The 23,056-nt window shown below is 46.8% G+C and overlaps 1 protein-coding gene across 2 annotated transcripts in view; it reads right to left on the bottom strand.

Moving 5' to 3' along the window:
- Positions 1-23,056, bottom strand: part of LOC140396921 (disintegrin and metalloproteinase domain-containing protein 9-like) — a 166,284-nt gene that overhangs the window by 2,887 nt on the left and 140,341 nt on the right. Inside the window, exons 21-22 of one of the 2 annotated variants that reach the window (XM_072485851.1) lie at positions 12,265-12,288; positions 1,279-1,346 (exon numbers count right to left, since the gene is read on the bottom strand). In XM_072485851.1, coding sequence (XP_072341952.1) covers positions 1,279-1,346; positions 12,265-12,288 — 92 coding nt within the window. The remainder of the gene's footprint in view (positions 1-1,278; positions 1,347-12,264; positions 12,289-23,056) is intronic. The other variant, XM_072485852.1, reaches the window with a different exon arrangement.

Genomic DNA, 23,056 nt, shown 5'->3' with positions numbered 1-23,056 from the left:
ATACAAGTTTAATTTGGAATAGCAAAAAGAGAATCGATTGACACTACCTCAAGGCAAATTCATAGTCAGTCATGAAGGGCAGGCTGTGCACTTCAGCTTCTGGCTTAAAGCTGTTGCTACTTCAGTTTTTCTGAGCTCAAGTATTTGTAAAGAGCCAAAAAACATGGATGTAGTTTGAAGAGAGGAATGGTAGTTTGGAAAAAAAATAAGGAACTACTACAGATGTTAAAAATAAGGAACTACTACAGATTGTACAGATGTCTTTACAATAGAGAACTGTTACCAGGAGCAAAAGGCTCATGCTGGATATCTCAAACTTAGATTTGGATTTATTGTCACATGTACAATAGTGAATTCTGCGTACAGTCTAGACAGATCGTTCCATAAATGAAAACATAGGATGTACGATAAATACTTGATAATCAACATCACATGGAAGAAAACACAGAGATATGTGTACCCCTACATTGTGTAGCATTGTAGGCTTACACCTCATTGTGGATGCAGACCTTGGGTCTAAATCCCAGTTGAGTCTTTTAGATTTTTGATCTCATTCAGCTATTCTAACACTCAGTGCTGACGACTATTCTTGTAAGCAAAGTCTGAACCCGACACACCGGATTATTTGCACAAGATCAGATAATGTAATGATACCCAAGGTCAAAGAGAAGCTCGTGTGTTGGCGTTCTAAAATTGGCATAAACCTTCTCAGATGTTCCTAATTTGCAGAATAAATAGTCCATCAGACTAAGGGATTTAAAGTATAAACCTGGTCTATTAAACGTAAGCTGTGTAAAATGATTGCAACTGAACTCATTAACAAATACTAAACTCAAATACAAGAATAAATTAAAAGTGTCATTTCATTCACTCTTAGTAATACTAAACTTGGACCAGTAATCATAACATTAGCATTGGCTCTTCAAACTTCCATTTATTCAAAATCTTTCAAGTTTCAATGGCATTTCAGGCACCCAGAGGAGTCCTCACCAACAATTGTGCCTCATCGCTAACAGAATTATCCATTATAATTTTTTTCTCATTGCTATTTTTGGAATCTTGCTGTGTTTAAAAATTGAAGAAGTGTTTCACAGAAAGAATTACACTTCAAAATTACTTCATTGGCTGTGAAATACTTTTTGGCATCCGAAGATCATGAAAGTTATTTCTTCTCAGTGTATCAAGACTGGGGGAGAGCAGAAATGAGGATTGGAAAGTGATATGCAAACAAATTGTCAACTATGACCATGTGCATTTCACAATTGTAAACAAACATACCTTGCTGGTGATGGCTGTGATGGCCTAACTACATATGTTGGTGCTGTGGTACTGGTTGTCTGAACGACCTGATGTGCAATAAAAATGTGCATTATTTGGAGGTACATTACTCATAGCAGCATTATACACACAGAAACATTTTCTGGAGCTAGCATCCCTTTGCAAAACATGGACTAAAGGCAATTTTGTGAAATGTTCACCTACTATTTAATCCTTTTTAAATAACTTAATTAGATGAAACTGAATCCTTGCAAATTCCACAGCATGAACATAAAAATGAAGCATTCCTTGTAATTCCATTTTCTGTCGTTACCTTGGAATTGTTTTTAAAGATAGCTCCAGTATTTAAAATATATGATCCTTTTTAAATTTACACTTATCGTCTTCGTGATGGTGGCAGATGTCTTAAAGAACAAAGAACAATAAGGCACAGGAACAGGCCCTTCAGCCCTCCAAGCCTGTACCGTGGCGTCTTGTGATGTAGAATGCTGAATGTTTCGCTTTCAGTCTTTATACTCATAATTGGGGCTAAGCACCATCTGGCCAATCACAGCATGCTTAGATACACAGTAAAGGATTCTTGATCTGCCTTCACTTTAAACTTGGAAAACAAATTGTTCTGGGTCTTGTGTGAGCAAACCTTCTAAACTCTCTGAATGGAATTGTAAATTTAGTCTAAGTCTGTGGTAATTTGTGTGCTGTGTACTTCAGCCTCTGGCAAGTGTGCTGGGATTACCTTTTTCCATTTGAAATTGAACTTGCAGGCTTCAGCAAGACTGGGATTTTCACATTCAACAAGAGGTGGATTCAATCTCTTGTTGCAGGGCTTTAGGGACACTTATATGTCATCTAGCCAACTTAATGTGTTTTTCCTGATTGTTCTCCCCCAAGCCCTTCTCTCCGGAGCAGGACAATGTTCTGTTCTGTACTTGCAATCTGATACTTCAGCCCAGAACTTCCTGGAGTATTGTTACATTGGCAATTACATTGTGCAGCACAATGACTTACCTCTTTACTTACACTGTTTTTGGCACTTGTACACAAACCAGTGTCATTACTTTTTCTGAAACAATGAAGTTTATCATTGCTCAAACCTGCCGCATTAAAATCAATGATAAATCACCAATATCCTGAATTAAACCTCCTGAGACTAAAACAATATTGCTGGCGGACACTTGGTGATCTGGATGTGATCCAGTTTATAGGTTTGAAGGATATGTCAATGGTTCAATTTATTATTTTTCTGAGTAAAACTGCAGGAAATTACTGAGGCAACTGGGAGATTAGTAGAAATTTTGTCTTTTGGTCAATTAAATCAACATTTCATTATTGCATTAAGATCTAGTGAGGTTAAAATTTGATTTGTGGCTGTAGCAATCCAAACCATGCAAAACGTTCAACAGGTTGGTTTGTGGAAATAAAGGTTGTGTCGGTCGATTGATACAAAGGTTTTGTTGGTTGATTAAAACAAAGTCGAGTTTTCTTCAAACTGATAGTTCTGTATATATTTGCAGCTATTGCCTGGTGAAACAGGTGGGGAGCTCCACCCAGTCAGACTATTAATAGAATGAAGTTAAAATCCTCAACAGACACACAATACATTCTTAATATGTTCTTTGGGGTCTGGTTTAGCTCAGTTGGTTTGTGATGCAGACAGCGTGAGAAATTCCCGTATGGCTGAGGTTATTTATGAAAGCCTCCCTTCTCAATCTTGCCCCTTGTCTGAGATGTGGTGATCCTCAGGTTAAATTACCAACAATCAGCTCTCCCCCTCAAAGGGGAAAGCAGCTGATGGTCATCTGGGATTATGGTGACTTTATATTCTTAAAACAATTGTACACTGCTGAATAACTAGCTCAATGTCCAGTGACTACTTTACAAAATGGTTCAATTTGGAAATGTACTGAGACTATTTAGAATGTGGAGTAAAAATGTATTTCATAGATGTTCTAGAAATTACATTCTATTTTAGTAAATAAATCATTGGTGAAAAATCAACATTGTATAAGGAAAGTGTGTTTTGACTTTGAGAAAAATGTTTAGAGTTTATTTATCTTGCTCTATTTAACTACAGTGCAACAAAGCAGAGTGTATAGCAAACGAGACAATTATATTGTTGGTGAGCTGGAGGAGTAATACTCCGGAAATATCATGATACATAATGCTAACTAATCTTTATGATATTTAAATAAATCATTTATAGTGCCCAGATCAAGCTAGAATTACAAAACAACATACCTTTGCAATGACAAAGTGATGTGTCTCCATGCTCGTTAACATTTTAGTGATTCACCAGTTTCAACTCTTTTCAGGCAATTATAAGTTTTAGCAGTTCAGTAATCAACGAAGTTTAAGTCAGTAACTGGCTATGAAAAGAATTGAAATAAAAATTCAGCCTGGTGAGGACCAGGCACCAGTTTCCAGCAGCATGAGAATGGCATGTGCCCGAGATCTGCAACATGGCTTACCATACAAGTACGCCCTCTCAGCAACCTCACGTACTGCGCTGGGTCAGGGCTGTAGTGAACCAATGGCACAATTTTGGCATAACTGCCAAAATTACATTCCATAGGCTATCGGGTCTCAAGAATTTATCAATGAGATCACAATTTCCAGGGATGTTATTAAGCATAGTAGACAGTAAATATTCCTGGATAGCAATAATTTGATCTAACGATGTAAAGTTAATAGGCGGGATTCTCCGCAATCGGTGCGATGTCCGCCGACCGGTGCCAAAAACGGTGCGAATCAGTCCGGCATCGCGCCACCCCAAAGGTGCGGAATTCTCCGCATCTTGGGGGGCCGAGCCCTCACCTTGAGGGGCTAGGCCCGCGCCGGAGTGATTTCCGCCCCAGTGGCTGGCGGGAAAGGTCTTTGGCGCCCTGCCAGCTGGCGCAGAAATGACTTTGCCGTGCGACGCATATGCGGGAGCGTCAGAGGCCGCTCACGGCATCCCCGTGCATGCGCAGTGGAGGGGGTCTCTTCCGCCTTCACCATAGTGAAGACCATGGCGAAGGCAGAAGGAAAAGAGTGCCCCCACGGCACAGGCCCGCCGGCCGATCGGTGGGCCCCGATCATGGGCCAGGCCACCGTGGGGATACCCCCCGGGGCCAGATCGCCCCGGGACCATGGAGCCCGCCCGCGCCGCCTTGTCCTGCCGTTCGAAAGGTGGTTCAATCCACGCCGGCTGGTGTGGGTTGACAGCGGCGGGACTTCGGCCCATGGCGGACCGGAGAATCGCGGGGGGTGGGCCCGTCGACCGGCGTGATTCCCGCCCCCGCCGGATCTCTGGTGGCAGAGAATTCGGGACACTGCGGGGGCGGAATTCACGCCAGCCCCCGGCGATTCTCCGACCTGGTGGGGGTTCGGAGAATCGCGCCCCATATCTTCAATCCATATAGCAATGCAAGAGCCAAGAAATATTTGTAGCATGCTAATGATCCCATGTGTATTAGGATTTGTGTTTCAAAGTTTTAAGTTTCTCTTCTGGGAACAGCTATTTAAAATCCATCTGGTGGAGTTCAAACAAAAATGAGGGGGGCGATTCTCCAAAATGGAGACAAAGCGTTCGCACCATCGTGAACGCCGTTGCATTTCACAACGGCGCGAAACGGGCACTGGGACGACCGATTCTGTCCCCCATAGGGGGCCAGCACAGCGTTGGAGCGGTTCACGCCGCTCCAGCCTCCTTTCCCGGCGCCAAGCCAACCCGCGCATGCGCAGTTGGGCCGCACCAACCGGCGCATGCACGGGGGACTTCTACAGCGTGCCGGCCCCGACGCAATATGGTGTGGTGGGGATTCAGGGGCCGGCCACGCAACAAAGTAGGTGCGGGGCGTGGGTGAAGAAGAGGCCGGCCCGCCGATTGGTGGGCCTCGATCGCGGGACAGACCCCATCGGAGGCCCCCCTGGTGAAGGAGCGCTTTTCCCCGCCCCACAGACCGGCCCCGACTCTTTGCGCAGAGTTCCCGCCGGCAGCGACCAGGGGTGAACGGCGCCGGCGGGACTCTGTCGTATCCGCGTGGCCGCTCGCCCTATCCGGGCCGGGGAATTGACGGCCGACGCCGCATCAAACGCGCCGGCGCAAATGGCGTCGATTCTCCACACCTTGGAGAATCGCTCACCGGCATCGGGCGTCGTGGCGAGGTTGCAGCGATTCTACGGCCCGGCGCGGGGCTCGGAGAATCACCCGAGGTATTATAATAATTATTGAAAATGGTTATTCTATTGAACATTAAAATTGTGCTCAGTTTAGAAAATAAGAATTTAATTTTACAGTACAGTCCAGCATGAAATAATCTGTGCTGCTCACTTGACTGTGAAACATCAGAATAAATGTAACATAGAACATACAGTGCAGAAGGAGGCCATTTGGCCCATCGAGTCTGCACCGACCCACTTAAGTCCTCACTTCTACCCTATCCCCGTAACCCAATAACCTCTCCTAACCCTTTTGGTCTCTTAAGGGCAATTTATCATGTCCAATCCAGCTAACCTGCACGTCTTTGGACTGTGGGAGGAAACCGGAGCACCCGGAGGAAACCCACGCGCACACGGGGAAAACGTGCAGACTCCGCACAGACAGTGACCCAGCGGGGAATCGAACCTGGGACCCTGGTGCTGTGAAGCCACAGTGATATCCACTTGTACTACCGTGCTGCCCTAGATGGGCACCTGCCATTCTCATAGGAGGCAATTAGATCAAGGCTAAAATTCTTGTTTACCCACATAGGAACTATGTCTCTTCAGACCTGAAAAAAAGATGTTGATGTCAGCCTTGAAAGGTCTGAGCATCCACAGTCCTGGAAGAAGTGACTTGCGTCCCCTTCCTGTGGTTCCTCCATCAGAGGAAATAATTTCTCGATATCTACCCCATAGAATCCTACTATAATTTTAACCACTGCAATTAAATCATGTTGTAACCTTTGAAACTCAGGAGAATACAAGACCTGTTTATGCAACCAGTCCTCACAATTTAATGCTTTAAACCCTGTTATTCATGCCACTGACACTTTACTGTGGAAATCCTGTCCATTATTCCCTGACAGAAAACCATTCCATGGGTGCTGTGTCACTATATAACATGCAAATTTGCTCCAAAAACAAGAGACAAATTTTGCAGTATTAAAACAAGAAACAAATTTTGTAGTGTTAAAACGAGAAAACAAAATCATTGCAGTTGTATAGCACCTTTCACAACCTCAATGTCCCAAACAACCAGTGAAGTACGATAAAGTATCGTCACAATTGTTATTTGAGTGCAGCTAGCTCCCACAAACAGTAGTGTGTTAATGACCAAATAATTTGTTTTACTTCTGTTAGTTGGAGGATAAATAATGCCCAAGGCACTGGCAAGAACTTCCTTGCTAGTGTTGTGGAATCATTTATTTTAGCCTGAATAATTAGACAGACTTTGGTTGAACATCTCCTCCGAAAGACAGCATCACTGACACTTTTAAAAATGAAAGATACTTTATGAAAAGAATATAAAGTATTTGTGAATTTAAGGCTCTCGTCCTCAAAAATGAGGGGAGGGTGTTCTCGTAAACTTACTAAATTTAAAAAAAAAAAAAATTTGTGTACCTAATTAAGGGGCAATTTAGCATGTCCAATCCACCAACCCTGCACACCTTTTGGGTTGTGGAGGCAAAACCCACGCAAACATGGGGAAACTGTGCAATCTCCACACGGACAGTGACCCAGAGAAACTTCCTAAATTATAAGAACATATTCCTCTCAATAGATTTACAGCTTTAGTCTCAGGTAACCAAAGTTCTATATTTAACAATGCTTATGGTTTCAGGCAGTTATTTATTAACACTAAGTTTCATGCGGCTATTGTCTCAATTTATTGGCTTGTTCGAGCAGTGGTGTGTTTTGAATGGTACAAATCCTAAAAAGCCCTTGTTTAATTGTGACACACACAAGTTTCTAAACATTAGCCAAGTTAACCATGAAATGCACATGACTTGAGATAACGGAAGTAAATTATTTCCCATCTTCAGCCTCAGCTATCCTGAAAGGAATTTATTGCTTGAGTTTCAAATAGTCTCTTATCACCCCAACTTTTCCAATATTTGTGTAGTCACCTTCCATTTTAGAAAGTATTCACAACTACTAAATGTCTACATTGAATTAGCTAAAATCAGCTTGACGAAAATGTGTTACTCCCTCTATCGTTGATGAAATTAATAAAAGCCACTTGTACACAAAGTGCTCGTGTTAACTTATGGTCCTCTGCATCCTTCACTTTGATACTTAAAACTTCTTAAAAATCATTCACCAGTAGGTTTCTGCCACTGCTGCTGTTGCTCCAGAGACTGGGAGATGCCCAGTATTAATCTGTGTTGACTCCTCAGCTAATTTAATTCCAGATTTTCCCCAGAAAGCTCGTCCAGTCAGAAAAATGCATGACAAAGACTATGGGAAATTAAGTTGGGATAGGGCATTGTCGCATAAGGATAAATTGCATACTGTAGGTCTATATGCCCAAAAGTTTAGAAGATTAAAAGATGATCTCATTGAATTGTCTGAAATTCTTAAGGAGCTTCACAGAATAGATGCTGGGGGGGGGGGGGGGGGGGGGTTTCCTTAGCTGGAAAGTAGAGAACAGGTGGTCAGTGTCTCATGAGAAAGGTTAGCCATTACGACTCTCAAGGATTGTGGGCCTTGAGGGCGGCATGGTGTCACAGTGGTTAGCACTGCTGCCTACGGCGCTGAGGACCCCATTTCGATCCCGACCCCGGGGTACAGTCTGTGTGCCCATTCTCCCCCTGTCTGCATGGGTTTCACCCCCACAACCCAAAGATGTGCAGGTTAGGAGGACTGGCCATGCTAAATTGCCCCTTAATTGGGGAAAAAATAATTGGGTACTCTAAATTTATTTTTAAAAGGATTATGGGCCTTTGGAGTTCTCTCGCCCAGACAGCTATGGATACTCAGCCGCTGAACATATCAAGTCAGAGACGAATAGATCTTTAGATAATATGGGAAGAAAGAGATAAGGGGATAGTGTGGGACGGTGAAGTAGAAGATCAGTCATGAATGGTGGCGCTGACTTGAAGGTCTGCTCCAATTTTTTATGTTCTTATCAAACTTGTTAACAACAACATGCTGCAGCACACTGAAGAGTTTACAAACTTCTTTCAGCACTGAAAAAACAAGCATATATGAAGTTTCTTACATTTGTGGATTGTCCAAAGCTAATTTAACAAATACATCAGATATGAATTTTCAACAACTTGAGTAAATGAAGGTTACTTGAGTAACCTTCTTTCTGTAAATGCAGAATAACTGCAGTCATTTCAGTTTCTTCCCACAACAGGGCAAAGCACACACACAGGCAATTCATTTTCCTGCAATATTGACTTGCCACATAGAAATAGAAAATAAATACTGTTGTTTTGTGTCCATGCACAATTCAACAGCAGTGTATGGCAACATGGGTAATGAAATGCACACTGACAGTCCCACCTTGCTGACTTCCTAGTTTGACCTCTGCTGCAAACTATGGGGAGAGCTTAGATGGAGGTTAGTCACTCGACCACAGGAGAAGAGACCATACAGCAAACAAGGCAAATTGTAGAAATAATGTAATTCTGTTGAGTTGTTAAAGCATCTCAATCTCTGCTCTCAGATGGATGCAAAAGACTCCATGGCACTATTTCAAAGAAAAAAAGGGATTCTGCCCAATATTTATCTCTCAATCAATGTCATAAAACATTATCTGATCATGATCACACTGCTGTTTCTTTCAACTTGCCATGTATAAATTGGCTGTTGCATATCCCTACATTATAAGTGACTACATTCAAATGTACTTCAGGTTGTAAAGCACTTGGGGGTGTCCTGTGGTTCTGAAAGGTGTTTGAGAAATGTCAATGTTTTCTCACGCCGTTGTTATGCATTTCTCATTGGAAAATTTGATGGTATTATGGGCGACACGGTGGCACAGTGGTTAGCACTGTTGCTTCACAGCGCCAGGGTCCCAGGTTCGATTCCAGGCTTGAGTCATTGTCTGGGCAGAGTCTGCACGTTCTCCTCGTGTCTGCGTGGATTTCCCCCGGGTGCTCCGGTTTCCTCCCACAAGTCCCGAAAGACGTGGGGCAGGATTCTCTAATAATGGGGCCATGATCCCACACCAGCGTGAAAACCGGCACCAACCACTCCGGTGTCAACGGCCCTTGAAAGTGAAGAATTCTCCAATTTCTCGGGGGCTAGGTTGACGCCGGAGTGGTTCCCGCAGCTCCAGCGGCGCCGTAGGCCCGGCGCCAGTTCAAGCACGCGCGGACCGGCTGCGTATTTCCACACATGTGCAGAATGACTGGCGTATTTCCGCACATGGCGGAGCCCTACAGGGGCCCAGTGCAGAGGAAAGAAGGCCCCAACGGAACCAGATTGGTAGGCCCCGATTGCGGGCCAGGCCACCGTGGGGCCCCCCAGGGCCGGATTCCCCCATCACCCCCCCCCCCCCCCCCCCCCCCTCCCCAGGATGGCCCGCGCACACTTACCTGTCAGGCTCTGCCGTGTGTGAGGTGAGTAATTCACGCCGGCGGGACTGGGCAAAACCTGCCGGCCACTCGGCCCATCGAGCCCGGAGAATCGCCGGAGGGGCCGCACCGGCGTGGCGGGAATCCCGCTGGCCCCCGAAAAACGGCGGCGGAGAATCCCGGCCGTGCTGTTTGGTAATTTGGACATTCTGAATTCTTCCCCCAGGTACCTGAACAGGTGCCGGGTGGAGTGTGGCGACGAGGAGATTTTCACAGTTAACACAGTTGCAGTGTTAATGTAAGCCTACTTGCTTCAATAATAAAGATTATTATGAAAGGTCAACTAGAAATAACAATTTAATGGCTAGCCCAAAAAAATGTTTGGTAAAATTTCAGGAAATGTACTCAGTTTAAAAGAATGCAAATACATGTTAATTGTTAACATTTGATGGTTTATTGTGTTGCATATTTTCTTGCCTTTCTAATCCTTCTCAAGGTATTGGAGTAGATTCTCCACCCCCACCCATTTAAAATAACGTTAGTCAAATAGACTAAGGGGTATGTCTTCAGTGCGTAATGCAAAAAGGAGTATGGCTGCACTGGGATTATGCTTGACATTGGCTGCCTGACTCTGTTCATCCTGAATTGCTGCTGGGGCTGGCCTTGGAAAGTTTAAAATGTTGAATGGGCAGATTAAATTTCAGTCACCATCGGATGCACGCTCTCCGATGCTGATCAACATTTCACAGTGTGGTCACTTACTTGCGTACTGTCGAGCTCTGTGAACCATGCAAAGTATAAATTCATGTTTGTATTAATATGCTGTTATCTCAGTGTTTCTTCATGTTTTGATTTAAGACTTTCCACAAAGAAGCAAACCTTCTGACCCACCACATTCTAATGGGGCAAACCAGCAAATAAAACATTTAATTTCAACGGAACAAAGTCGCTCCCGGGCTTAAGGGGAAATTTTCTGCCCCCATTTTCGGCGGGCAGAAGGAGCACTTAATCAAGCCTGAATCCCACAACAGCTTTTCAGCAGGTCGGATTTCCTGCTCAATTGCCCCACCCTACCAATGATGAAATGGAGGGCAGGGGCTCCGGGGACTCGTGTCCGTGGTGTGTGGTTTCTTTTTTGTGTTTTTTTTTTAAATTGAGGCACCCTTTCAAGAGCATAAGTTGATTTAGAGCTCCCTGCCAGCATGATGCTATGGAAACCCTCCCTTCACCCTCTCTCCCTCAGAGTGTCTAAACATTAGGCAGAAAAAGCCGGCAGCACAGCCGACATGCAGCACTACAGATTTCCTGCCCGAGCTGACACTCTGGGGAAAAATAAATCGGAAAATTTGATCCAAAAGTTGGATAAACAAGGTTTAGGGTGTCGCACAACCTGATGGTGTATAATGTGAGAACCCGTGACTAAGACTGTAGTGCTACCCAGGTTATGTCATGGTGAAGAGAATCCATACATGCAGATTCTCCAACAGAGAGTCACAAGATGACCATCCTGAGCAGGAAATCCAAGCATATTTTCCCTTACCTGCACAGATGCATTCAAGTACTGTTCCCCACCCATACTGAAATCAGCCCATTCAGCACAGGCCAGGAATCAGTCAAATGAGTCATTAGAAAAGCCATAATCTATTTAAAAATAATTTTTGAAAACTTAATTGTTGACAATGCAGTTCGACGTATTCCTGATGTGTTTCCTGACCGTAACAACAGGCTGGTCTTGAAACAATAAATGCAGCTAAGGTAGGTAAGCTAGCTGCTATTTTATCTGTACAGGTTATTTGTCTATTGAGTGAACTTGCAGGCACAAAACAAAGTCATGCCTCCAGCAGTCATTGACTGACAAAAATAATTAAAATTTTAAATAGATTTAACAGGAGTGGAGGAGGGGTTGAAAATAGTAGACTCCTTAAACAAATAGATTTGAATTGTCACTATGGAAGCAGTAAATAAAGAGAGTCTGTGATAGTGAGATTTGTCAGCCTTCTTCCTCAGTTGTCAAAGAAATGGCTGCGAATGTGAGTTCATGACTAACTCAGCGAATAATCAATGTATTTGCTCAGGAGATCAGAATCAGAGCTGCCCCTCAAGTCGCCATGCTGCATGCAGTTCCAGAATTAAAGCTTTCTCTCAAAGCACAAAGCTCTCTGATGTGCGTATCTTGATCAGCATTTGTTATAGATGATCAATTATCTTTCAGCAGCACTTGGCCACAATATTCCCAAAAGCCAAGTTGTGAGTAATTACATACAAAGTTCAATTGAGAATCAAAATTTAGTTTCACAACAAAAAACTGCAGCATCAGTCCACTATTTTATAGCAGATTTTGAAACAGGCTTTCAATCGTGCACAAAATGCAGAGGAGCTTTGTGAGTTTGTGTTCATGAGAAAATACCAAATTATGGCCAGTGTATTTCACTAAAGCAGAGACAGAACACCAGCTCAAAGAAATATTTATCCCTGAAGGTTCAGCAAGTGCAATTACCTGTTGACTTGGCAATAGGTTGACCTGGGATATTGAAAATAAAATAAAAAATTACTGCTGTGCCTAAAGGATTCTGGCCAATCGCCCTAAATCTTGACATTGTGGTCTGGCAGGGACTAGCTTTGCCTTATCTTTCTTATTGTTCCTTACACAACAGAACTAGAATAGCTTGAAGTAAAATATCCATGCAGCTATGGCTTTTAATCACAATGATGTGGAGATGCCGGCGTTGGACTGGGGTGAGCACAGTAAGAAGTTTTACAACACCAGGTTAAAGTCCAACAGGTCACTAGCTTTCGGAGTGCTGCTCCTTCCTCAGGTGAAGGAAGAGGTATGTTCCAGAAACATATATATATATAGACAGATTCAAAGATGCCAGACAATGCTTGGAATGCGAGCATTAGCAGGTGATTAAATCTTTACAAATCCAGAGATGGGGTAACCCCAGGTAAAGAGGTGTGAATTGTGTCAAGCCAGGACAGTTGGTCGGATTTCGCAGGCCAGATGGTGGGGGATGAATGTAATGCGACATGAATCCCAGGTCCCGGTTGAGGCCGCACTCATGTGTGCGGAACTTGGCTATAAGCTTCTGCTCGGCGATTCTGCGTTGTCGCGCGTCCTGAAGGCCGCCTTGGAGAACGCTTACCCGGAGATCAGAGGCTGAATGCCCTTGACTGCTGAAGTGTTCCCCGACTGGAAGGGAACATTCCTGCCTGGTGATTGTCGCACGATGTCCGTTCATTCGTTGTCGCAGTGTCTGCATGGTCTCGCCAATGTACCACGCTTCGGGACATCCTTTCCTGCAGCATATGAGGTAGACAACGTTGGCCGAGTCGCACAAGTATGTACCGTGTACCTGGTGGGTGGTGTTCTCACGTGTAATGGTGGTATCCATGTCGATGATCTGGCACGTCTTGCAGAGATTGCCATGGCAGGGTTGTTTGGTGTCGTGGTCACTGTTCTGAAGGCTGGGTAGTTTGCTGCAAACAATGGTTTGTTTGAGGTTGCACGGTTGTTTGAAGGCAAGTAGTGGGGGTGTGGGGGTGACCCTGGCAAGATGTTCATCTTCATCGATGATGTGTTGAAGGCTGTGAAGAAGATGTCGTAGTTTCTCCGCTCCGGGAAAGTACTGGACGACGAAGGGTATTCTGTCGGTTGTGTCCCATGTTTGTCTTCTGAGGTGGTCGGTGCGGTGATTTGCTGTGGCGCATTGGAACTGTCGATCGATGAGTCGAGCGCCATATCCCGTTTGTACGAGGGCATCTTTCAACGTCTGTAGATGCCTGTTATGCTCCTCCTCGTCTGAGCAGATCCTGTGTATACGGAGAGCTTGTCCATAGGGGATGGCTTCTTTAATGTGTTTAGGGTGGAAGCTGGAGAAGTGGAGCATCGTGAGGTTATCCGTGGGTTTGCGGTAAAGCGAAGTGCTGAGGTGGCCGTCCTTGATGGAGACGAGCATGTCCAAGAATGCAACTGATTTTGGAGAGTAGTCCATGGTGAGTCTGATGGTTGGATGGAACTTATTGGTGTCATCGTGTAGTCGTTTCAGTGATTCTTCGCCACGGGTCCAAAGGAAAAAAATGTCAGCGATGTATCTGGTGTATAACATCGGTTGAAGGTCCTGTGCAGTGAGTAGGTCTTGTTCAAACTTGTGCATGAAGATGTTGGCGTATTGGGGTGCGAATTTGGTCCCCATGGCTGTTCCGTGTGTCTGGATGAAGAACTTGTTGTCAAAGGTGAAGACGTTGTGATCCAGAATGAAGCGGATGAGTTGCAGAATTGCGTCTGGAGATTGGCAATTGTCGGTGTTGAGTACTGAGGCTGTTGCAGCAATGCCGTCGTCATGGGGGATGCTGGTATAGAGTGCCGAGACGTCCATTGTGACGAGGAATGTTCCTAGTTCAACTGGTCCATGGGTGCTGAGTTTCTGTAGGAAGTCAGTCGTGGCGCGACAGAAGCTGGGCGTACCTTGTACGATGGGTTTCAAGATGCCCTCGATGTAGCCAGAGAGGGTCTCACACAGGGTCCCATTGCCCATATATATGTTTCTGGAACATACCTCTTCATTCACCTGAGGAAGGAGCAGCGCTCCGAAAGTGACATCGAAACAAACCTGTTGGACTTTAACCTGGTGTTGTCACACTTTAATCACAATGTTAGTTAAATGAAGGAGTGCGACTTCCGGGTGCGGCGATGACCAGCTAAGTCGCACGTTTCGGCAGCTCCCGGTGGAACGGACTTTTGGGCTCTTAATAAGAGCCCCAACGGCAATTTTAACGGCTAAAAGCACTGTGCGGTAAACCAGAAGGGAATCCCCCCTGGATACGGATGGAAAAAGGAGAGGAAAGTGGCCGTATTGCGGTGGATCCTTTAGAGCAGCGGCAAGGAAGGCAAGCAAAAACCAAGATGGCGTCGGAAGGTGGCAGTTTAATATGGGGCCCTGAACAACACGAGTTTTTGAAACGCTGCGTGGAAGAGCTTAAAAAGAACATGAAGAAGGAGCTGTTGGCCCCGATATTACAGGCGATTGAAGGGCTAAAAGATGAGCAAAAGACCCAGGAGCGGGAGCTTCGGGTCGTGAAGGCAAAGGCTGCCGAGAACGAGGACGATATACAGGGCCTGGTGGTGAAGACGGAGATGCACGAGGCACACCATAAATGATGTGTGGAAAGGCTGGAGGTGCTGGAGAATAATGCGAGGAGGAAGAATTTAAGGATTCTAGGTCTTCCTGAAGGTGCAGAAGGGGCGGACGTCGGGGCATATGTGAGCACAATGCTGCACTCGTTGATGGGATCGGAGGCCCCGACGGGTCCGCTGGAGGTGGAGGGAGCCTATCGAGTTATGGCGCGAAGACCGAGGGCTGGAGAAATTCCTCGAGCCATAGTGGTGAGATTCCTCCGTTTTAAGGACAGAGAGATGGTCCTAAGATGGGCAAAGAAAACTCGGAGCAGTAGATGGGAGAACGCGGTGATACGCGTATATCAAGACTGGAGTGCGGAGGTGGCGAGAAGGAGGGCGAGCTTTAATCGGGCCAAGGCGGTGCTTCATAAAAAGAAGATCAAATTTGGAATGCTGCATCCGGCAAGACTGTGGGTCACATATCAAGGGAAGCACCACTACTTTGAAACGGCGGATGAGGCGTGGACATTTATTGTTGAAGAGAAATTGGAATGAGTGGGTTATTAAAAAAGAACGTTTGAGACAAAGTGGTGGGGCGAATATGGGGGGCGAAGAGGGGGGAAAAAGGGGGGAGAGATGATTTTTATGTTGTTAATCCTGCGACCCGGTAACTTTTCTCTCTTCCACAGGTTGTGGGGGAGGGAGGAAGGGAGGTGGAGGAGTTGGGGGCGTTGGCCATTGGGGGCGGGGCCAAAAGGGAAGCGCGGGCTTTGTTCCCGCGCTATGATAAATATGGAGGGAATAGGGAAGCAGGAAGGAGGGGGCGTCGCACGGTGCGAGCCGAGGTCACGGGGGGAAGCCGAGGTCGGCCAGAGTTTGCTGACTTCTGGGAGCAACATGGGGGGTGTAACTACGCTAGTGGGGGATCTAGCGGGGGGGGGGGGTGGGAGGGGGGGATTTACTGGGTTGCTGCTGCTGGGGAGAAGGGGGAGCTGGTATGGGGTGGGGTGGGCGGGGCGGGGGGGCACCGCCTGGGGGGGACACAGCTGCGTGGGAACCGGGTGAGGAGCTGGGTAAAAGGGGATGGCTAATCGACAAGGGGGGGGGGGGGTAAAGAGCCCCCCAACCCGGCTGATCACCTGGAATGTGAACGGGCCGATAAAGAGGGCACGGTTACTCGCACACCTAAAGAAACTTAAGGCAGATGTGGTTATGTTACAGGAGACGCATTTGAAACTGATAGACCAGGTTAGACTACGCAAAGGATGGGTGGGGCAGGATGCAAAAAACAGGGGGGTGGCTATACTAGTGGGGAAGCGGGTAATGTTTGAGGCAAAGACCATAGTGGCGGATAGTGGGGGCAGATACGTGATGGTGAGTGGCAAATTACAGGGGGAGGCGGTGGTCTTAGTGAACGTATATGCCCCGAACTGGGCTGATGCCAACTTTATGAGGCGCATGTTAGGACGTATCCCGGACCTAGAGGTGGGGAAGTTGGTAATGGGTGGAGATTTTAACACGGTGCTGGAACCAGGGCTGGACAGATCGAGGTCCAGGACTGGAAGGAGGCCGGCAGCAGCCAAGGTGCTTAAAGACTTTATGGAGCAGATGGGAGGAGTAGGCCCATGGAGATTTAGCAGACCTAGGAGTAAGGAGTTCTCGTTTTTCTCCTATGTCCACAAAGTTTATTCGCGAATAGACTTTTTTGTTTTGGGAAGGGCGTTGATCCCGAAGGTGAGGGGGACGGAGTATACGGCTATAGCTATTTCGGATCACGCTCCACATTGGGTGGACTTGGAGATAGGGGAGGAAAAAGAACGGCGTCCACCCTGGAGAATGGACATGGGACTAATGTCGGATGAGGGGGTGTTTCTAAGGGTGAGGGGGTGTATTGAAAAGTACTTGGAACTCAATGATAATGGGGAGGTCCAGGTGGGAGTGGTCTGGGAGGCGCTGAAGGCAGTGGTTAGAGGGGAGCTGATATCAATCAGGGCACATAAAGGAAAGCAGGAGAGCAGGGAACGGGAGCGGTTGCTGCAAGAACTTCTGAGGGTGGACAGGCAATATGCGGAGGGACCGGAGGAGGGACTGTACAGGGAAAGGCAAAGGCTACACGTAGAATTTGATTTGCTGACTACGGGTACTGCAGAGGCACAGTGGAGGAAGGCACAGGGTGTACAATACGAATATGGAGAGAAGGCGAGCAGGTTGCTGGCCCACCAATTGAGGAAAAGGGGAGCAGCGAGGGAAATAGGGGGAGTGAGGGATGAGGAGGGAGAGATGGAGCGGGGAGCGGAGAGAGTGAATGGAGTGTTCAAGGCATTCTATGAAAGATTATATGAAGCTCAGCCCCCGGATGGGAAGGAGAGAATGATGTGTTTTCTGGACCAGCTGGAATTTCCTAAGGTGGAGGAGCAGGAGAGGGTGGGACTGGGAGCACAGATCGAAATGGAGGAAGTAGTGAAAGGAATTAGGAGCATGCAGGCGGGGAAGGCTCCGGGACCGGATGGATTCACAGTTGAATTTTACAGGAAATATGTGGACTTGCTCGCCCCGCTACTGATGAAAACCTTTAATGAGGCGAGGGAAAGGGGACAGCTGCCCCTGACTATGTCAGAGGCAACGATATCGCTTCTCCTAAAGAAAGAAAAAGACCCGCTGCAATGCGGGTCCTATAGGCCTATTTCCCTCCTGAATGTAGACGCTAAGATTCTGGCCAAGGTAATGGCAATGAGGATAGAGGATTGTGTCCCGGGGGTGGTCCATGAAGACCAAACTGGGTTTGTGAAGGGGAGACAGCTGAATACGAATATACGGAGGCTGCTAGGGGTAATGATGATGCCCCCATCAGAGGGGGAAGCGGAGATAGTGGTGGCGATGGATGCCGAGAAAGCATTTGATAGAGTGGAGTGGGATTATTTGTGGGAGGTGTTGAGGAGATTTGGCTTTGGAGATGAGTATATTAGATGGGTACAGCTGCTGTTTAGGGCCCCGATGGCGAGCGTGGTCACGAATGGACGGGGGTCTGCATATTTTCGGCTCCATAGAGGGACGAGGCAGGGATGTCCTCTGTCCCCATTATTGTTTGCACTGGCGATTGAGCCCCTGGCAATAGCATTGAGGGGTTCCAGGAAGTGGAGGGGGGTACTCAGGGGAGGAGAAGAACACCGGGTATCTCTGTATGCGGACGATTTATTGTTGTATGTGGCAGACCCGGCCGAGGGGATGCCAGAGATAATGCGGATACTTGGGGAGTTTGGAGAATTTTCAGGATATAAACTGAACATGTGGTGCATCCAGGGGGGCAGAGCAGAGAAATAGAGGACTTACCGCTGAGGAAGGTAACAAGGGACTTTCGCTACTTGGGGATCCAGATAGCCAAGAATTGGGGTACATTGCAAAGGTTAAATTTAACGCGGTTGGTGGAACAGATGGAGGAGGACTTCAAGAGATGGGACATGGTATCCCTGTCACTGGCAGGGAGGGTGCAGGCGGTTAAAATGGTGGTCCTCCCGAGATTCCTTTTTGTGTTTCAGTGCCTCCCGGTGGTGATCACGAAGGCTTTTTTCAAAAGGATTGAAAAGAATATCATGAGTTTTGTGTGGGCCGGGAAGACCCCGAGAGTGAGGAGGGGATTTTTGCAGCGTAGTAGGGATAGGGGGGGCTGGCACTACCGAGCCTAAGTGAGTACTACTGGGCCGCCAATATCTCAATGGTATGCAAGTGGATGAGAGAAGAGGAGGGAGCGGCGTGGAAGAGATTGGAGAGGGCGCCCTGCAGGGGGACGAGCCTACAAGCTATGGTGACGGCGCCGTTGCCGTTCTCACCGAAGAAATACACCACAAGCCCGGTGGTGGTGGCTACTCTGAAAATCTGGGGGCAGTGGAGACGGCATAGGGGTAAGACGGGAGCCTCGGTGTGGTCCCTGATAAGAAATAACCATAGGTTTGCTCCGGGGAGAATGGATGGGGGATTTGGAACATGGCAAAGAGCAGGAGTAACACAATTGAGAGATCTGTTTGTAGATGGGACGTTTGCAAGTCTGGGAGCGCTGACCGAAAAATATGGGTTGCCCCAAGGGAATGCATTCCGGTATATGCAACTGAGGGCTTTTGCGAGGCAACAGGTGAGAGAATTCCCGCAGCTCCCGACGCAGGAGGTGCAGGACAGAGTGATCTCAAAGACATGGGGGGGGGGGGGGACGGTAAGGTATCAGACATATATAGGGAAATGAGGGACGAGGGGGAGATTATGGTAGATGAGCTGAAAGGGAAATGGGAAGAGGAGCTGGGGGAGGAGATTGAGGAGGGGCTGTGGGCGGATGCCCTAAGTAGGGTAAACTCATCGTCCTCGTGTGCCAGGCTAAGCCTGATTCAATTTAAGGTGTTACACAGGGCGCATATGACTGGAGCACGGCTCAGTAAATTTTTTGGAGTAGAGGATAGGTGTGCGAGATGCTCGAGAAGCCCAACGAATCACACCCACATGTTCTGGTCATGTCCGGGACTACAGGGGTTTTGGGTGGGGGTGACAAAGGTGTTTTCGAAGGTGGTGGGGGTCCAGGTCGAACCAAGCTGGGGGTTGGCTATATTCGGGGTTGCAGAGGAGCCGGGAGTGCAGGAGGCGAAAGAGGCCGATGTTTTGGCCTTTGCGTCCCTAGTAGCCCGGCGCAGGATACTATTGATGTGGAAGGAAGCCAAGCCCCCGGGTGTGGAGACCTGGATAAATGACATGGCAGGGTTTATAAAGTTGGAACGGATTAAGTTCGTCCTAAGGGGATCGGCTCAAGGGTTCACCAGGCGGTGGCAACCGTTCGTCGAATACCTCACAGAAAGATAGAGGGAATGGAAAAGAAGACAGCAGCAGCAACCCAGGGGGGGGGGGGGGGGGAGGAACCAGAAGGACTCTCAGGGATGTTAGTGTATATGTATAATATGTATAGGTTGTTGTTATAGGTAATTGTATATTGGACTGCTGAATTGTATTTTTGGAGAGTATTTATTTGGGACAAAGCAGTTGCCATTTAGTTTTGTTTTTTAATTTTGATGTTGTTTATATATTATTTATTTCTTGCTTAAAACTGGCCATTGTTACTTATATTGTTATATTACTGTGTAAAGGATACACAATGTACTGTTATGGTTGGCCAAAAATTTTGAATAAAATATATTTTTTTAAAAAATGAAGGAGTGCCAATTTTTCGCTGTCCCTTTGTTTCTGGGTTAATCTTCTATGCCTGTCTGGGAAGCCCATATATTGGGCATCAGACCTTATTTGATCAAGCCAGTGCCATGGGATGAGGCAGGACAGATCAAGTGCTGTAGGTTTGTGCCATACACAGTGAAATGGCTGGACTTAGGATCGCAGAGGTCAGGGTAAGTTGGCAGCCTCAGAATTAGCATTGTAGACGAGGGGCTGGGAACAGAGTGCCAGAGATCAGGACGGTGACTGTGGTACAAAAGAGTTTTTATTCACTTCATGTTGAGGGTCAGTTTTCCTGAAGGGGACAGTGTTGGCTGCATCAGGGAAAACCAACATTTTCATAGTAACTTCATTTGAAGCCTACTTGTGACAATAAGCGATTTTCATTTTCATTCATTCAAGTGTTGCAACAATTATTGGTGCAGTTGTGCAAATTTGAAGCAGTAACATGAAACCCCCCAAAAAATGGCAGACGGTTTAATTCCACAGCCTTAATGACAGAATCAACCACACGATGGAACCCAGCTATTGATTCAAGTGCTACCCAGGAAAAGTACAAATTGCACTTGAGAGCATTTATCGGCATTTGTTTTATCAAACATAGCCATTTTCACAAAAACAGGAACTGAATGGGGAAACAGACAGTTGGATATACAGATTTATTGGGAAAGCCTTATTTCTCACCTCAGAACAGTACTATTGTTTCAAGGCATGAATTAATGATGTTTTTTAGCCATTGTTATAAATATTTGGTTGACAAGGTTGTTGAGTTTTGGGACTGTGCCTTTAAATTAGGGTGAGAAGGAGGAATGAAGTGGGTCATGGGACTGTCTGTGAATTCTCCTGACAACAAGCCTGGGTCGCTTAGTCATTAAAGAGAGGCCCAGGTTTTTTTGCTCAGAAGAAGGTATAAAATCTAACTAATGACCCAAGTAACTGTCCTAATGCTGGACAGACTATTTGTTTCCAAGTCCTAGGGAGCTGTTCGGATTGCCTGATTTTGTAAACAGTTAAGACTATAAACTGTCTATTGAATTCCAAGATAGAATGGAGTTGGCGTACTAGATAGTTAATTAGCATTTCTACCTAGAGACAAGGCCCATGTGATTCACATTGCTGTGGTGCTGGATTTGAGAGGGGAAGGTCCTTTGAAGCTATTGTTGGATTAGGTTGCTGAAAAGAAACTCACTGAAACTCCCAGGCAGGATTATTCTGCTAGAATCCAAGGGAGAGAGAAAAAAATAAGAACGGGCCAGCCTGTTGTTCACCGCAAAGGAGATGTGTGGGAGCTTGCGCTTGGATTGAAGAGGCCAAGTTCATGAGGTTTTTAACAAAGCTGTACAGTTCATCTAGCTTTTGTTAGAGGGAGGCATCTCCAATTAATACCTCACAGTGAAATTCAGTTCAGGGAGTATAGGTATCCAGCTGGAAAGTGAAATATAAAACAGAGCTGAGAATAGCTCCACTTATAAGGGACAGAGTAAGAGTTGCTGCTTAGAATGGTAGGGAAGAGCTTTCAGTATCTGGATATCCAGGTGGTCTGGGAATGGGAGACTCTGCACAAGTTAAACCTATCCCGGCTGGAAGGACAAATGGAAGGGGACTTTAAGAGATGGGACATGCTCCCGCAATCACTGGCAGGGAGGGTACAGACCGTGAAAAAGATGGTCCTCCCCAGATTTCTGTTCGTCTTTCAGTGCCTCCCCATCTTCATCCCAAAGGCCTTTTTCAAACGGGTGAATAAGTTATTCCGGGCTTTGTGTGGGCGGATAAAACCCCGCAAGTGAAGAAAGTGTTGCTGGAGTGCAGTCGGGGGGGGGGGGGCGGTTGGCGCTGCCAAACTTCTGCAATTACTGGGTGGCTAATATAGCCATGATTCGGAAGTGGGTAGTGGGGGAGGGGTCGGCAAGGGAGCGGATGGAGGCAGCATCATGCAAGGACACCAGTTTGGGAGGACTGATAACGGCACCTCTTCCGTTCTCGCCGGCCCGATACTCCACATGTCCGGTAGTGGTGGACACTCTGAGAATCTGGGGGCAGTGGAGGAGATAGGAGAGTGGAGGGAGCATCGGTTTGGACCCCGATTTATAATAATCATCGGTTTGTACCGGGTAGGCTCGATGGTGGGTTCCGGAGTTGGCAAAGGGCAGGAATTAGAAGGATGGGGGATCTATTTATAGATTTCCCAACTTGAAAGCCTTGGAGGATAAATTTGAATTACCAGCAGGCAACAGGTTTAGGTATTTGCAGGTGTGAGACTTCCTGAGAAAACAGGTGCCGGCCTTTCCACTGCTGCCGCCATGGGGGATACAGGATAGAGTAGTCTCCAGTACCTGGTTGGGAGAGGGGACGGTTTCAGACATTGACCAGGAGCTTTCGAAGGGAAACTCCGGTGGAGGAGCTCAAGGGCAAGTGGGAGGACGAGCTAGGAGGAGAGATAGAGGCGGGTCTATGGGCGGGTACCCTAAGCAGGGTTAATGTCTCCTCATCATGTGGCAGGCTTAGCCTGATACAATTTAAGGTAGTCCACCGGGCACATATGACAGCGGCCCAGATGAGCAAGTTTTTCAGGGTAGAGGATAGGTTTGCGAGGTGCGTGGGAAATCCAGCAAATCATGTCCACATGTTTTAGGCATGCATGAAGCTTAAGAGGGTTTGGCAGGGTTTTGTTACGGCAATGTCTATGGTGCTAAAAACAGGGGTGGTGCAGAGTCCGGAGGTAGCAATCTTTGGAGTGTCGGAAGAGCCGGGAGTTCAGGGGATGAAAGATGCTGACGTCTTGGCCTTCGCCTCCCTGGTAGCCCGCAGATGGATCTTGTTAATGTGGAGGGACCCGAAGACCCCCGCCGCCCCCCCACCGAGTGTAGAGACCTGGATTAGTGACATGGCTGGGTTTCTCAGTCTTGAGAAGATAAAAGTTTGCCTTAAAGGGTCAATGGTCGGGTTCACCCGGAGGTGGCAGCCGTTCTTC

This window comes from Scyliorhinus torazame, chromosome 20 (genome assembly GCF_047496885.1).
Source record: "Scyliorhinus torazame isolate Kashiwa2021f chromosome 20, sScyTor2.1, whole genome shotgun sequence".
NCBI classification, from domain to species: domain Eukaryota; kingdom Metazoa; phylum Chordata; class Chondrichthyes; order Carcharhiniformes; family Scyliorhinidae; genus Scyliorhinus; species Scyliorhinus torazame.
This window is presented reverse-complemented; position numbering and strand designations above follow the sequence as displayed.